Raw genomic sequence first — 12,274 nt, forward strand, 5'->3', positions numbered from 1 at the left:
CCCCTGTTCATTAATGTCTCTACATAATTTATGTGTTTAAATCTCCATGTTTCCATGGTCTAATGGCCTCCCTGCACCATCTATTTGCCTGTTCGTAGGTTAGTTGTTTTATTAATGGCATCACTTGTTCTACATCCCCAAAGATTCTGGTAGCTGTTTGTATAAGCCTATCTACAAATTCAGCATAAGATTCATTAGCTCCTTGTATTACCTTAGATAATTGACCTTGTAAATCTCCATGCCCCTGTAAAGTTTTCCATGCCCTAACCGTGGCTGACGCGATTTGTGAGTATATCGCAGGATCATATCTAATTTGTTGCAGATGACCCTCATAACGTCTCTCTCCTAACAAGATATCTAGATTTCTCTTAGGATAACCAGCTGCTGCATTTCGCCTAGCCGTCTCCGTGCAAAATTCCTGATTGGCAACCTTCCATAACAGATATTGTCCTCCATTTAGCATAGCTTTGCACATACTAGTCCAATCTGCTGGCGTCATGTTCAAGTTGGCAATGGATTCGACCATATTTACAGTGAAGGGTGCTTGAGGACCACAGGTTGTTACAGCCTCTTTCAGCTGCTTCACTGTTTTGAAATCTAAAGCACGGTGAATTCGCTGCCCTCCTGCCTGCTCAAATACAGGGCATGCTAACCTTTCAAGTTCTGTCTCAGGATCCCATCTATCAACTACGGGGGTTGAGGGCCACTCAGCATATGTTGTCTCCATAGGTGGAGCTGTTGGTTGGACACCCATGCCCTCTAGTGATAGAAAGGTGTTAGTACCATCCTCCCATTGTAACTTGTCTCCTGATAGCCTTTCCTTCTCTAAACTTTCTTCCCCTGTCTGACTAACTCAAGAGACTTCCTCTTTTACTTGATCTAAAATGTCTTCTCCTTGACTAAGCAAACAAGATTGTACCAACATCCATAATGGTAATGTGCCAACTAGCAGAGTTCCTGGGCTTTCCTTTTCTATCCTTTTTAAATCTTCACCATGATGGTTCCATTGTGATATATTTAACAGCCCCTCTTTAATGAACCATGGGCTACACCTTTGTATCGTCTTAACGTATGCCCTAAGTGTTCTTGATTCTACTGAGATGCCTCCTTCCTCTAGTAATTTACTTAACACCCTTTCGGTTTGGTTTTTACTAATTTTTAACTCCATATTTCTGCTATAAAGATACGCAACCCAACAAGATAACACAAAACAAAACCGAAACAATACGGAACAAAAATCCGTTGTATCAGTTTTTCTATTTCCTTGACATGTGTATCCACGGTCTATCTCTATCTCTTCCTCAGGGCCGAACAACTTCAAACCTTGAGCCAACCACTTTCCCCAGTTTGCCTGAGAAAGTCCTAGGGACAGGTAGCTTGAAACAAAAAGAATACAAATCAAAACAAGTACACATTGTTTTTTGAAATGGCCACCCATTCTCTCGCCCTGCCCTCAGGGGCGAGTAGTTTCACTTACCCCCATGTTTCAGGTGTTCCCCATACGGGCCACCAAATGCCGCAGTCTGGCTGGGCACAAATAACCGGGAGGTCACGAGCCACTTGTAGATTCAAGCAGGAACGAACTTTATTCCCGAACCCCCGCGAACTCCACTCGAACTCCGCAAGAACTCAACAGGAACTCCGCGAGAACTCAACAGGAACTCAATGGAAACTCCATGAGAACTCAAAAGTAGCGGGCACCCAAGGCAGCAGGAGTGGCTCCTTCTGGCAAAATGCCAGGCACCATCTTGACCTGGCCGTGGCTCTCAACAATTATGACCAATAGGCCACGTTTCAGTCACCCAGCCTTGAGGTCAAGAAAGCAGACTAGGCGCACAAGTCTACCTTCCACCTTCTCTAAGATCTTAACTGAGAAGACAGAAAAGCTACTAAATTATAATGAAATGAATGAATGAATAAAACCAGAGTTTCATCAAAAAGAGGGGAGAGACAGCAGCAGACCAGAGAGTCAGAAAAATTCTAGAGGATAAACTGGATCAATCATCACACGAAAAAGTGGCAGAAAAAGCCACACTCCAGATACAGGACCTGGGAAGCAGGCCTGAGAAGGCCTCTGAGCAGCGCCCAGGCGGCACACAGAGAAAGCCAGGCTCACCCACCAATAGTCAGCCATTTGTATCAACACCCCTAGACAAAGATGGCGCTGGCCTCCACCACCTTCAGAAATACCACTAAACTGAGAATAAGGCAATTATTTAAAAAGGCATAGACCACAAGGGCAAAGAAACGTAGCAGAAATGAAGTCCAAGACTGGTTCACAAACTGTGAAGAGGTGCATGACTGACAGGAAGGCAGCAGAAGTCAAATCCAAGGTCAGCCAGGACTGGGAACAGATGCCAAGAAGAAATACAGTGCCCTCCACAGTGCCAGGGAGGCTCCAAAGGGGCAGGAGCTCGTCGTCCTCTCAAGATGGCCACCACAGGGCAGACGGAGCGGCTAGCAAGGCAGAGGTTGGCAAACCAACACCATCATGCCTCACCCACCACAGTCCCTCAGAGTGCTGTGACAAAGCTGTGTCCCTACTAGACCTACATGACCAAGCATCCCGGGAGCCTGAGTGAAGGAAGGACACAGCAGAGGGGACTCGTTTGATCTAGATGTCACCTATAAGAAACCACCCAGAATATAATAAAGGCAGTTAAAAATAAAAGGACAAGAAAAGGCAGATCACTCAAACTCTGTTCAGAACAAATGTGAACCAGGTAGGAACCAATAGGCAAAGCAAACTAGACCCAGAAAGTCCATCAGGACACAGGAGGACACTGCACAGTAATAAAAAGCCAGTTCACTAGGACAACATCTTCAAGGTACACATTCCTACCAGGGAGTGGGGAGGGAGCTTAAGACGCAGGAGGCACATGCAACAGAGGAGACAGAGAAGCACATTCTCAAATATGCTTGGAGAGGCCGGGGCCTGCCGCAGGATGGAGCAAACAGGGGAGAGGAAACCCACTGCTCTAACAACCACGCAGAGCAGCACTGCTCTTCCGTGTGCATGGGAAGGATCTGTTAGCACAGACCAGATTAGGGGTCACAAAACCACCTCTAGAACACGAAATAACTAGATATTATTCAGAGCAAAATCTGCAACACTAACAGAATTAAACTAGAAATGAATAACATGGTATATGAAAATCTCCAAGTATCTGGAGGTCAATTAGCACATAATACATGGGCCAAAAAGAAAGCCTCCAAGGAAATCAGAAAATTCACAGAAAATGAAAATACAATGTATCACAAAATGTACTAAACATATACTACTACAGCACTTAGAGGGAGATTTACAACATGAAAGGACAAGGAAGACATAAAAGAGAGACCTCAAATCAACAACCTCAGTTTACACAATAAAATCCAGAAAAAAGGACAAACTAAACTCAATGTATGCATTAGGTAATACTAAAATTTAGAGCAAAACCAATCAAATTTAAAACAAACATAGAAGGAAAAAAAAATAACAAAACCAAAAGTTGGGTTCTTTATAAAAAAGAAAGAAAAAATAAGATAGGATTGATAAACCTCTACCAGAATGACCAAGAAAAACAAGAAGCAAATACAAAAACGAAAGAGGGGAAGGAATATTGGCACTGATCCCACAGAAACTCAAGAGGTAATGGGGGCTAAATCATTTATGAAGATACTGACCCTCAAGAAGGCAAAGCACAGCTCTCTCCACTGGGGGATGCAGGCTGCACCTAAGACTTTCTTCCAAAGGGCTCAGGACAGAAGGTGGGAGGGACTGTAAGGAGAAGCATGCCCAGCCCAGCGATCAAGGCTGACACCAACAGGCTCAGGCCCTCTGACAGTCTCCCCTACTAGATGAAGTACCACAAATGCACTTCATCTCTCTGGGCTTTCTCCCAAAAATACATGACCCAGTCAGCCCAGGAGAAAAATATCAGACAAACCAGAACTGAGGCATTCTATGCAATGACCTTGACCTTCAACACTGTCAGAATCAGCCTGTAATTCAAGCAATTCAGCAGGCTGAGGAGGAGGATCACAAGTTCAAAGTCAGCCTCAACAAAAGCCAGGCACTAAGCAACTCCACAAGACCTTGTCTCTAAATAAAACAATAAAAAAACAGGGCAGGGGATGTGGTTCAGTGGCCGAGTGCCCCTGAGTACAATCCCCAGTACCAAATATAAATAAATAAATAAATAAATAAATAAATACTGTCAGGATCATTATTTAAAAAAAAAAAGAAAGAAAGAAAAGAAAAGAAAGACTGATTCTGAGAAACCCCAGCGTCCACAGAGTCCAGAGGAACGCAGAGAGACCTGAGGACGAAAGCCATGTGGCCCATGAGAGGGAATGCTGGAATGCAAGCGGCAGGAGGGAAGAAAGCAGCCCAAACACAGCACAGACTTGTTCATGTGGAAGTGCTCTCTGGGACTGGGGGCTGCAGCCCTGCTGGCAGTGTCCAAGCACGGGAGCGCGGCAGGGCGTGTGGGAACTGTGCATGTGTTGTATTTATCCACCCCCAAATCACTCTAAAACAAAGTCGCTGCTGCCGCGGTTTGACTGGATTTTGGTTTTGGTTCACAAATCCTGTCTTCACTGGTCTGGAGTGGGTCCATGCTGTCGATATTTTTTTAAACCTCCATTTTAACTCCTTAGTCTTAAAGATAAGAATAAAACAACTGAAACATTTTTTTTAAGTTTTTTGTAAATTAGAAAGTAAACCTCAACTTACAACACACCACATATGAAAATTAACCCAGATGTACCACACGTAAGAGTAAAGTGTCAGTCCTCTCAGGAAAATAGAAATACAAACAGCAACAAAAAGAAGAAATCTTTAGCATGTGTCAAAGGTTACCAAAATTTTGATCAAGATTATATGATCATAAACCAAAGTTATGATCGACTTTTTTAATGGACAAACTGACCTTCAAGATTAAAAGGCCTCTGCTCTGCACACACACCTGTCTGAAGGGCTGCGAAGAGGACACTGGGGATGCAAGTGGGAGGAGGGCCGACAGCCACCCCCAGATGCAGATGCACAGTGCACCTGCCTCCAGCAGGGACACCCAGGAGCAGGGACACCCAGGAGCAGGGACACCCAAGAGCAGGGTCCCCAGGAGCAGGGACACCCAGGAGCAGGGACACCCAGGAGCAGGGTCTCCAATAGCAGGGACACCCAGGAGCAGGGACACCCAGGAGCAGGGACACCCAGGAGCAGGGTCTCCAATAGCAGGGACACCCAGGAGCAGGGACACCCAGGAGCAGGGACACCCAGAAGCAGGGTCCCCAGGAGCAGGGACACCCAGGAGCAGGGACACCCAGGAGCAGGGTCCCCAGGAGCAGGGACACCCAGGAGCAGGGACACCCAGGAGCAGGGACACCCAGGAGCAGGGACACCCAGGAGCAGGGACACCCAGGAGCAGGGTCTCCAATAGCAGGGACACCCAGGAGCAGGGACACCCAGGAGCAGAGACACCCAGAAGCAGGGTCCCCAGCAGGGGGCCAACAGTGACAGCTGATAGGGACCACATAGAGAGCTCAGGATGAAGAAATAACAAATGTTCAGTTCAGTAAAATGCTTGTGCCCTCCACAATTGCCTGGTTGCCACTCCCTTGCCCACACCAACCAACCTGCTTAGGCTCCTGTGGGATGCGAGGTGCCAGCATTGGTTGAAACACAGTGCTCTAACACAAAACGCTGCTCTGGACCTGTGGCACCTAAGCTTTTGGGTTCAGTGTCCCTTTACAATCTCTAGATTCAGGATCCCGAAGAGTTTTTGTCTATGTAGGTTACACCTATCCAGGGTTACCATATTATAAGCCATGACAATTTTAAATATTGACTTACTTTAACAACTTACAACGTAATAGTTAAATAATTCTATGTATATACTTTAATCTGTAGTTATGTATAATAACCTAAACAATGCACATGCTCTACACAGTTGTTACAGTGTATTATTTAGGGAATTGATGAAAAGATCTGGACATACTCAGTACAAATGCAAAGTGATCAGTTGAATCTGTGGACCCAAAGCCCACTGATGCGGAGGACAATTTAGACATTTGATAAATATTTCAATTTACCTTTAATATATGTTTCAACATTCATTTAACACTCACTGATTTTCCCAAGAGTATAATTATCATATTCTCAAAAGAAAGATTACACGGTTTTACTCAAAAGCAAGATTACGCATTACACATCATTCACCACTTTAGAAAATCATGAAATCAACAGCAGCTCTGTCCCTGACACTGGACCACCAAGAAAACACTCCTTGCGGTTGGGAGTAGACTCATAGGGGTCTTACTTACTTTGATACTTTGTACACTACAGTCATACCTGAACATTCATGTTGCCATGCTAATCTAAGGTAAACTCCCCTTTATTTTGTGATAGTAAAACCAGACCTGCGTGTGAAATGAAATTATTAAAACGTTATGGTAAGAAACCAATGATGGGGAAGAGGTCAATTCCACTCCCCTCTCTCAGCCTTTCTCCAAGAAGTCTAATTAACCAAGGGTCCCTATCTTTTGGATTGTAAATAACTATCCCAGGAATCTGACTACTCCCTCTTGAAATGTAACAGGTGCCTGGGCAGAGCCTCTCTTCTTACCTGTTTCTGTCAGCATGCTTCATGCTAAAGACCCTGCACAAGGCCTTCAGGCACACAGATTAGGAATTAAAAAAAAAAAAAAAAAGAGGAAAAATACACAATGATGGGATGGGTCTAAGATGATGTAACCTATAAATATCGTGAAAAATTGTGGATCAGGGCTCAGAATTTGGAGTTTCTGTTCCTCTGGGTCCACAGGCATAAAATAAGGTCTGGAATTCTCCTCCTCTCCCAGTGCTGCTTGCTGCTTCTAGACAGGTTTGGGAGGCCGTCTGTCACGTGCCAGCACTTTCCCCTCCTGATAGGTTGAGGCACTGTCGGTCATTCCCCCAATGATCTGGCTACTCTTAAGTTGCTGAAGACGGTAGACCCCGATCTTGAGGGTAGAAATAATACAACCATATGTGTCTTTATGCGTAGGCGTGCCTTCCTACAGCCCCATGGGTCGAGCTATGCTCACCTGTTCCCCTTGCTCTGTTTGGGACAGAATATTCCATGGAAACGCCCTTTGTGTGTCCCCTTCTCTTACTCTGCCCTTGGGTGTGGCCTACCTAGATGTCAGTCAACCTGCTGACAGCAGACATCATGAAGCTAGATTCAGCCCCCTGAAACCTGACCCCTTGCCTCATTTGAATGGCTTCTCCTCAATCTTTCTGCGGACCCTTAAGGACAGAGAAGCCATCACAGCACCCCCAAAGAAGAATGTATTTCTGACTCTTGTGTGGTTATTTCGCACAACCCAGTTCCCCTAGAGTGACCCTGTTTTAGTCGCAAGCAACATGGCAGATGGGTCTGTTTCCCACAACAATTTCTCTTTGCCCCATGGGACAACTGAAGATTACAAGGTAAGGAACACGGAGGCTTACACAGCATTATGAGAGAAGTGCTGCTCTGACACAGCTGAAGCATGCCACCACCAACCTCACTGATTCCATGAGAGAAATACTGCCTATTCAAAGACACAAGTAGAATGCACTCCAGCAGGGCAGGGATGTGGAAGTAGGGTCTTCACATCACTGGCAGTATGTTGTTTCAAGCAAATTCACAGGTGCCAGATGTTGGGAAAGTGATGGTCCAGTTTGGATTTTGAATGTCCCCAAAAGGCCTATGTGTTAAAAGCCTTGAGGACAGCAGTGTGCTCCAGCACGCATTTGGATGGTGATGAGCAGCCTCACCACAGACCAACGCAACCAACCAATCGTGGACTAGAACCTCCAAAACTGAAGCCGAAATAAATTTCTTTATAGGTCAATTATCTCGAGTATTCCTCATAGTAACAGGAAGCTGACACATGGGAAATAATGATTATGTTAACTTTATAAAATCATTAAGCACTATTATACAGTAGGTACTTGGCGTCTGAAGGTCCATTGAAGCCAAGTACACATTTTTGTTTTTTAAGATGTATTAAGGGCCACAGACGAATCGGGATGACGCATGGCATTTTTGCCAGAAGTAGTGGTTGAGAGGTGACGCCAGCGAGCCATTAAGATGATGACTTTTGAGTTCTCTCGGAGTTCCCATTGAGTTCCGGTTGAGCTCTCACGGGGATTCCTGAAGAGTTCGCGTTGGTTGGTGAAGTTCCGGTGGTGGGAGTTCCGGTTGGTGTGTGGTGTGCCTGGAAGGGCGCGAGGGTGGCATTCACGTGAGTTCCGAAATATAGTTTGTTCCTGCTTGAGTGGCTCGTGATTTGTGCCCAGCTAGACTGCGGCAAAGATGCCTTATGGAGGGATGCAGTGGCTCATGCCTATAATCCCAGTGGCTTGGGAGGCTGAGGCAGGAGGATCTCCAGTTCAAAGCCAGCCTCAGCAATTTAGCAAGTCCTTGTCTCAAAATAAAAAATAAAATGGGCTGGGAATGTGGCACAGTGGTTGAGCACCACTGGTTTCAATCCCCAGTAGCAAAAAAAAAAAAAAAAAGCCTTATGAAACTTTAATAGGAATTTCACCTTAAAAGTAGCAAGAATCTCTTATGTCTTGATTTCACTGTATTAAAAAGCAACATATTACAAGAGCATAAAGCCAAATGTTTGCAACATATCATCAGAAAATGAGGCAATTAAATGTTCTGGGGAGTTAGCAGATAAAATGCCCACTAATTAAATTTTTTAGATGTCAAGTTATAAAGGCAGTAATTAATATTGCTCTTTGCTCAATGACAGAGAAGTTTAAAAGACATAATAAGGTAAGCTACTAAATACATTTACAAAATGTTGTAGTAAGTAGTAGCGTAAGTGCAATGATCAATATCAAAAATGACCAAGACAGAGCAGAGAACGCCTTCCTGAAATATCTTATTCCAAGAGCCCCTCTGGATCTCACTAAGAGCCTACTGACTCTTGACACAGACACAATCTACACTAGCAGATAAGAGGGCAGAATTTCACTGAAGCATTTCCATCTCCTAGAAGGGGTGAAACTTTTAGGTCAATCAAAAAGTCCCAAGATAAAGAATTTTAAAGTTTAGAAATGTCACTCTAGCTCATGAGGAACAACTTTAAAATCCAGTTGTGATGATGACAAGGTATAAATGTGTGGTTTATCCCTGGAAGAAAACATTTTGGAATCACAGAAAAGGAAAACATACGTTCAAGGGAGAACGCCACAACCAGCCCCCTCTGTAATCTGACTTCTCCTGATGAGCAAGAGGACACCAGGCCCTGCGCCTCTGCCCTGAAGACCACCAGGGGCTCCGGGGCTGGAACAGTCTGCTCCTCTCAGCCTCACAAAGGCTTCCCTGCCCTCTGCGCAGTCACTTTCCACTGATCCCTTCTTGACACTGAGTCGCCTCCCTGGAAAGTGGGATCTGTGACCAGATTGACTGTATCCTGGTAGCTCCAGCACCTGGTACTGCCCAGGAAAGATGCCAAGTGGAGCAAGAACCGGATGAAGTCAAATAGGAGTGACACAAAATCATTCATCCTTCGTCCCTTAGGTCACCACGGAGCATTCCACAAGTTACACGCATTAATTGTCATAAAGCATGAACGAAGGTGAAGGAGCATTCTCGGTATTTTAAACGTAAGTGGCTTAGCCAGCCTTCAAAACGGCTCATCTCTACGCTGCGGAGCCTATGGGCTAAGTGGCACAGTCGCTTCAACTCCTGTGACGGTCCCTCACGGTGCGCCTGATGTCTCCCCGCACCAGGGCCCGGAGGTGACGTCCTGCGCTTCCCCCGGAGCCCTCAGCCCGGGCGGGTCGGCAGCTGCACCGGGGCTGTCGGCCGTGCTCGGCGGCGGCGGCCTCCGCCCCGGCAACCCCCGGGACAGCCGAGCCCGCGCCCACCCGGGGGGAGCAGCGGGGCGCGGGGAAGCGCGCTCTCCGCCGAGCGCCCGGCCGCCGAGGGCGCGAACGCGGCCCTGCGACCCCGGCCCTCGGCCGGGCCCGGCTCCGCCGCCGCCCGCGCCCCCACGCCCCTCGGCCCTGCCGCCCCGACCCCGGTCGTCTCCGAGCGGCGCGCTGCGGCCTCCGGACGCGCGTACCTTCGCTCCGGCCGAGGATCCGGCAGCACAGGTTCTGCAGCAGCACGTTGGGCGACTTCTGGTCGGGGGTCGCCATCGTCGGCCAGGACTGTGCTCGGCGGCAGCCCCGCGCCCCCCGCTCCTGGGCCCCGGCTACGGCGCCGCCATGTTCGCGGAAGCGGCCGCAGGCGCGCGCTTCCCATAATGCCCCGCGGCCCCGCCGCATCGCGCGTGCGCGGCTCGCCCGCCGCAGGTCCCGGGCCTCCGCCCGCGCGCCGGCGCTCAGGCTGCAGCCCGCCGTCTGCGTGCGCGGTTACACTGCGCAGGTGGAGGTTGGCTTCACACTTCTGATGGAAACTGTTTAAGGAGTGCACGGCCTTTAACCGTGGGTGCGCCCCTCCTAAGCAGAGGCCCGGGGTCGCGGGCGTGAGCTGAGGGGTAGAATCACCAGCCGCGTACCCCATCCCCGGCTAACTGCCGTCCTTGGATCCGTACGTGGGCAGAGCGGGCAGTGACCACGGGGCGTTTGGGGTGTGTCCAGCTGCTTTCCCTCGCTGGCACTCTCAGGCGCCCGGGGCCAGTGCACTAAAGTCCAGCTACCTGAGGGAAGGTCGGGAGAACGGGCTGCGTGGACCAGGAACGCTTCCGACGGGAAGAGCTGGGGCATCCTCCCTGCGTTCCCGCCAAGCACGGTCTGCAGCCCAGGGCAGCGTGGTCAGCGAACAGAGCGCGTGTTCTCAACATTAAACCTGGGGATGGTGTCACAGCCTGGTGGAGCGAATCATCACCGCCTGATGGGGCAGCAGAGGAGGACATGCTGTCGTCTGCCTGCCTTTTGCTCTAGATCCACTGGCCTTGCTGCCCTGCCCTGCCCTGCTCTGTGTGGGAGAGAACGCTGGCCTCCTGCAGGGTTCCACCAGAGGAACCCAGCCATGGAAACCTGGGGGGAAGAAGAGACCCGCTCATAGCACACTGTCTTTGTGAGGCTGAGATGTTTTCTCCCGGGCAGCATCTTACTGTCAGCCTATTCTTCGTGGCATGGAGACTGCTCCAACAGAAGCTTCCAGAATGTCACTATGGTGACTAACAGCTCTTCGCATTGTCTTCCCTGCCCTGTGAGCAGTAGGGGCTTTGCCTGCTCATCTCACCAGCCCCAGCCCCCTGCCTCTGTCACCCTCCTAACCAGTTCTGTTTAATCCCTGTGTGGTTTCTGCTTTGGACTGATACCCAGCACAGTCCTTGGTAGTAGGAGTGACTCTGAGCATTCACAAGCCTTAAGAGGGCATTCCAGGACTGGATTGCTCACAAGTCTAAGCTCCAGTGTGTTGACACGAAATCAATGACACGTGGGTAATCAATGACAAGGAGTGTCAAAGTGGTTTATATTATTTTGTCTGGCTGCTGGTTGATAGGAAGACCTTGAAAAATTAAGTAGCTGCTCCAGCCAGGTATTTATGTAGCAGCACGACTACAAAGACTGAGTTGGGACAGACAGTACAGGAGTGCATTCCGGGCTTAGTCTTTGCATTTCTAACCCCAGGTACAATCACAGAGCCAGGGAGCTCCCATAGCAGCTCTAATAGGATCTCTCATTTTTGCACCTGCAAAGTAGTCAGAACTGAGGAACAGACCCAAACCTACCTGGCAGTAGGGTAGGAAGCAGGCTGAGCACAGTCCTGCCACATCTCATATTAAGGTAGGTCATTAATTGAAAAATGGGGGCTGGGCATATAGCTCAGATGGTAAGAGTGCTTGCCTCGAATGCACAAAGCCCTGGGTTCAATCCCCAGCACCACCACCAAAAAAAAAAAAAAAGAGTTCTTGATTAATTGAAAAGTGGGGCCCTGAGGATTAATTTAGACATTGGCTAAAACATGAAATCCAGAATACTCATCTTCAGTGGTCTTCTCAGCCCCTTTACAGAGACAGACCTGCCTTTCTCTGACGTCCAGGAACAACCAGCATGGCTATTCTCATCATAAGTAAGTTAAAATGAAAGTTCAAAGAAAGAAAGGGTAGGCAGACAAAAATCACAGAAGAGGAGCAGAAAACCAATTTTTAAATGGTATTTAAATCCAACCATACTAATAACTACAGCAAAAATCATGGAATGAAGCATCCAATTAAAATCAGAGACCGACTGGGCATGGTGCACCTGTAATCCCAGCAACTCAGAAGGCTGAGGAAGTGTGATAGCAGGAGCAAA

General features: G+C 48.0%; 1 protein-coding gene across 2 annotated transcripts in view; it reads right to left on the reverse strand.

Annotated features, from left to right (window-relative positions):
• The window catches only part of Tubgcp3 (tubulin gamma complex component 3), a 72,778-nt gene extending 62,518 nt beyond the window's left edge, over positions 1-10,260 (reverse strand). For both annotated transcript variants that reach the window (XM_027938789.2, XM_027938788.2), the window contains exon 1: positions 10,090-10,260. In XM_027938789.2, the coding sequence (XP_027794590.2) occupies positions 10,090-10,165 (76 nt within the window). In that variant the 5' untranslated portion in view covers positions 10,166-10,260. The remainder of the gene's footprint in view (positions 1-10,089) is intronic.
• Between the last annotated feature and the right edge of the window lie 2,014 nt (positions 10,261-12,274).

The sequence above is a fragment of the Marmota flaviventris genome, chromosome 4 (genome assembly GCF_047511675.1).
Source record: "Marmota flaviventris isolate mMarFla1 chromosome 4, mMarFla1.hap1, whole genome shotgun sequence".
In the NCBI taxonomy this organism is placed as follows: domain Eukaryota; kingdom Metazoa; phylum Chordata; class Mammalia; order Rodentia; family Sciuridae; genus Marmota; species Marmota flaviventris.